Consider the following 5,021-nt stretch of genomic DNA (forward strand, 5'->3'; position numbering starts at 1 on the left):
TTTCTTTCCAAGGAACTTTTTCAATCTCCCTGAGCATGCTGAAGTCATTATATAGTTACTAGAGATGCTTTGTCCAGATCAGCTTACTATAGGTTACAGTTCTGCAGGAGATTAAAAATGATGGGCTGGTAGATATCCTTCTAAAAATACTCTTTTAAGTAATATGTATCTGCATTTCCCAACCTTAGAAGAACATATACAACAGCAAAGGAAATACAGCAAATAATTGAGGGCAAATGATATGTAACAATGTGAACTTTTACCACTGTATTTATTTAAATGAATGGAAATGTCAAAATGTGAAAGCAAAGCACTCCAGTTTATTCACATATTTTACATCCAAAGGACCAGGAGATTTCTTTAGTTTTTTTTTTGAAAAATAGACTACTCTTTTTTCAAAAAACTTGACACAGGCATGGAACATACTTAATGAAGCCTATCATTGCAGTGCATACAATGAAAACCTTGTGTATATGAAAAAAAAAAGATGAAAACCAAAGTTGACCATTACTAAAAAAAGATTTCCTTTAATATAAATAAAATTCAGACTAGTGCTTTATTTTAACAGACAACAAACACAACAGTGGGATTTATTAACAACTACATATTTACAGTGCCTCACTGGCAAAAATGCTGGGCTTCATCTGAGATCCTAGACACTTCCTGAGAAGGCAATGTGGATGGGAAATTGCTCAGCACTTCATAAAATTTGGGTGCTAAAAGGGTGAAATTAAAGCATACTTTCCAAATAAGTCAGATGCCATAGGCAGAATGGTTGATGCGTTGTGTTCATGCTCTGATCTGCCAAACTTGCACCTCAGTACTCCCTCTGATTTTAGTGGTTCTGTTCATACTCCTAAGGTTAAGTGCAGGATTGATTCAAACCCAGGAGCCTCAGAGGAAGACCACTGCTTGACTCAAAGATGCTATGGGAAAACAGCTGTAATTGGAATTTTACATGGTACAGAGCCACATTACCTTGAATTTTAATCTGTCTTCTTCTGCATGGTTGATTTCTACCACTTTAATTTGATCCTACAAAGTCTAGATTCCAAATATCTATGAAGTGACAAAGCTGTGAAAGCATCTTCTTCCCACAGCCTCCAAAATCATAGTGCCAGTTAAGCAGATCTCAGTTTTTTTGGCAATTAAATAAAATGAGAACCAGATCTTTTTCAAAGTATTCACAAAATAATCTTTCAGCTATAAAATGACTGTCCCACCATTCTTGTATCAGATCTGACCTCAGCTCTTTAGATCTAAACAGTTCTTTAGAAGTTATAAAAATAAAGGATTGATTAATATACAAATATATATTTCAGAGTGATAAGAGAATAATATTAAACAAATTCCTTTTTTAATCTACTTTAAATTAAAAGAAATGTTTTCAAAAGTCTAGGCTGAAGCAGATCTTTATCTATTGACTCTTTAATGGAACCCATTCCCTGCAGATGGTCACATGCAACTTAATGTATGAAGTTTTTTACTACAAAAGGATGGTGAACATGTTTCCACTAGCAAAGCACTTCATAAAATCTGCTGGGCCAGTTGGTTTTTGGTATCTTGCTTTCAAGAACTGCAGATATTTTTAATATTAGAAACAAAACCTCAGTCATTAGGTCTTGAGATTCCTTAGAAATTTGTTTCTTTCCCTTTTCTTTATTAATATTTGTTTTGCAATGATCCAGTTTGTTTTGTATACTGTTAGTATACAGAATAATACAGATGTTCTGCACAAATGCACATGTATGTACAAAACCAGTAATTCAGTTAAGAGATATGCCTGCTTACTGGGTCATTTCATACTTTCAAAATACCATATTTTGCATTAATATCCTTAACAACACCATGTTGGTTTCTTCTTTCTTCTGCTGAGATGCTTTTGGGTGTTTTCATTCCCTTTATCTCAAACAGCCAAAACAGCAAGGAACATTTTTGAACAATCTATAATACTCCTCCTGAATCTGAAATAAAAATATCGAAATAGATTTATTAATAGGTCTATATGTCATTTTGTACTGCTCCTGTCACTAGAAGCTTTAAGGTGGGGCTGACATTTACTTTAGGACAGACCACTGAAGAAAGTGTCATCCCAGGCTAGTGTGGGTGAATCTTGCTGCTAATTGAAGCCTGGAAGTTTTATTGCACATGCTGTATTATTCCATCAGGTTAATGACACTGTAACCAGTTTTACAGTTTAAAAGCCCCATTTTCCCATGTTTCATACTTCAGTTTTAAAACTGGAGAAAATATGTGGGAACATAAAAACTGGACAGAGGTTCTGCCTCCACTGAAGGCAGAAGTTTGACTTCAGGGCTGGACACCTGGACAGTGCAGGGACCTGAGACTGAGTCACTTCCACAAGGAATAAGATACTTACCTTCCTTGACAGCACACAAAGAAATATGAAGATGAACATCCCCTGGAATGCATTGAAGATTGTAAAAAGATAGGCAGTAACCACAGACCCCTGGACCACATGGAGGACCCCGAAAATCCAGGTGGCCCCAAGGAGGAACAGGAGAGCAAGGGCACCACGGGCACAGGACCTGGACAGGAAGAAAACATTGTGAACAACACACAGGCACATGCTGCTTGCCTTTTCCTCCACTTTGGGTGGTGAATGCTGCCTTGGAAATTTTTTCACAGCTGCAAAGACCTGAGAAGTGCAAGTGCAGGGGCTGCTCTTCAGGGTGTGCTGTAGCACTGCAGCATGAACAAAGTCACACAATCACTTTGGAAGAGCAAAGGAGTAAAACTGGAGGGCCTTAAAACACTGGCTTCTTTAATCTTCAGATATGTTTTCTCTGGTGTACTGCAGCACCATATGATTTGATTTAAATCTACTGTTAGTGTAATTCCCCAAGGAAAAACATATGTCTGTTATGAAGCATTCCCCCACTTTTCCTCCTCCCCCCTATCTTCCTCAAAAAAAATAACCCAGAAAAATGTTCAGTATGCTCTTAGGTCAGTGCATGTGCATGACATCAAAGGATTCCCAGGCTGCCTCTCAGGTTCACTGCAGAGGACGGTGCCAGTTGTAAAACCAGACTCTTTTTAAAATTCTGTCTCTTAAAAAAGAAAAAAAAAATGTTTTTAGAACACAAGTACTCCCAAATAGTGTCTGGGTCAGGATATTGATTGTAGAAATCGATTGATTAAAATTGATTGATTAAAATTGTAGGAACTGATTGGCTACAATTTTTTTTTTCCAAGATGCTGCAGAGCCCTGCTCACACACTTGCACAAATTACAGCATGTTGTCTTGGAAATGAAGTCACTGATTACTTTCTTATTCATTCTCAGCTCAGTCCTTGCAGGACTTCCTTTGAACAGCAGACATTTTTAGTGCTGTTCATCTGAAAATGAATAATTTTCAACTTCATTAGAAACAGGTCACCACATGAAGCTATGAAAGGTGAGGAATAAGAGAAGGTAATCAATCAAACAATTGCTAAATCCTAAGTATAAATCTAGTGCAATGCATTGAAACTGCAGGAGTGTTCCTAAGCAACACAAACAGTAAGTTGTTTTCAATGTTCCCTGTAGTACACTTCAGCTTTTCCTGCACAAACGGTTTTCAAGGTCCCTATAAATCAGTTTTAAAGAGAGTGAGTTGATGGAAAAATCATAGCAGCATGCAAAGGAAAGAATCTGCTCCATGCTCCCAGTGCTACAAGAGCCCAAAGTCCTACTGCAGACTTTGCCCAAGTGGTGTGAATGGCTCCAATCTCTTATCACTTCTTACTTCAAGGCAAATAATTTGGTCCCTTTTCAGACATAGATTTGATTTCCGTTTTGCCTTTCATAGAAGCTGTGGAAAATACTCAAGAGAAAAGGACAATTAGTTCTTTAACTTTGCCATCAGCCTTTACCCTCTGGTTGATGTGGGCCACTTGTTTTCTTTGTGCATCTTTCACATGCACCCTATCATACACAGTATGACTCAGTGGCAATAATGATTGCAAAATTTATGTCCAAATATATATAAGGGTAATAACAGAAAAAAACTTCCTTTTTCTACAAATCTCAGGATATTAAACTGTTACTTTTGAATACTCATTGTCATCTCTGTATTTAAACCTACAGAAAGAAGGTAGAATTTTTACTGATTGGCAAACTTACCTTATATTTTCATAACAACTGACTTCTGGCTTTAACATTGCAGTGTGTCGAAATACTTTATAAATAATCACTCCAAAAGCCAACAAATTAACCTGGGGGGAGCAAAGAAAAAACCCCTTTAGTTCAAACCAGGATATCTTTGAATGCCAATACCTGTTAAACATTTCAATGAAACAAGTCAGATAAAATTTCTGTGCATCTGAAATCTACAGAATCCCATGCCAGGAGGGGAAAAAACCCACCCAGGACTGTGATGTTCTGATTCACTTCTATTAAAAAATATATGAGCCCTGAAATAAACATTGATCAAACAGGGATGTAACCCTACCTTATCTCAACAGTATTACTACCAACAGTCTGCAAATGTTTATTGATTTTATTGGTAAACCTCTTTGATTTCCTGCTGAGATTATTTTTCCTAAGTGGAAAGGGAAAGGGAAAGGGAAAGGAAAGGGAAAGGGAAAGGGAAAGGGAAAGGGAAAGGGAAAGGGAAAGGGAAAGGGAAAGGGAAAGGGAAAGGGAAAGGGAAAGGGAAAGGGAAGGGAAGGGAAGGGAAGGGAAGGGAAGGGAAGGGAAGGGAAGGGAAGGGAAGGAAGGGAAGGGAAGGGAAGGGAAGGGAAGGGAAGGGAAGGGAAGGGAAGGGAAGGGAAGGAAGGGAAGGGAAGGGAAGGGAAGGAAGGGAAGGGAAGGGAAGGGAAGGGAAGGGAAGGGAAGGGAAGGGAAGGGAAGGGAAGGGAAGGGAAGGGAAGGGAAGGGAAGGGAAGGGAAGGAAGGGAAGGGAAGGGAAGGGAAGGGAAGGGAAGGGAAGGAGGAAGGGAAGGGAAGGGAAGGGAAGGGAAGGGAAGGGAAAGGAAAGGAAAGGAAAGGAAAGGAAAGGAAAGGAAAGGAAAGGAAAG

At 38.6% G+C, this 5,021-nt stretch overlaps 1 protein-coding gene across 2 annotated transcripts in view; it reads right to left on the reverse strand.

The window, feature by feature from the left end:
• Positions 1–262: 262 nt before the first annotated feature.
• The window catches only part of ADGRL4 (adhesion G protein-coupled receptor L4), a 72,413-nt gene continuing 67,654 nt past the window's right edge, over positions 263–5,021 (reverse strand). For both annotated transcript variants that reach the window (XM_084211527.1, XM_084211528.1), the window contains exons 15-17: positions 4,126–4,217; positions 2,381–2,549; positions 263–1,964 (exon numbers count right to left, since the gene is read on the reverse strand). In XM_084211527.1, the coding sequence (XP_084067653.1) occupies positions 1,902–1,964; positions 2,381–2,549; positions 4,126–4,217 (324 nt within the window). In that variant the 3' untranslated portion in view covers positions 263–1,901. The remainder of the gene's footprint in view (positions 1,965–2,380; positions 2,550–4,125; positions 4,218–5,021) is intronic.

Source organism: Fringilla coelebs (assembly GCF_963513975.1).
Source record: "Fringilla coelebs genome assembly, chromosome: 9".
Taxonomy (NCBI): Eukaryota; Metazoa; Chordata; class Aves; order Passeriformes; family Fringillidae; genus Fringilla; species Fringilla coelebs.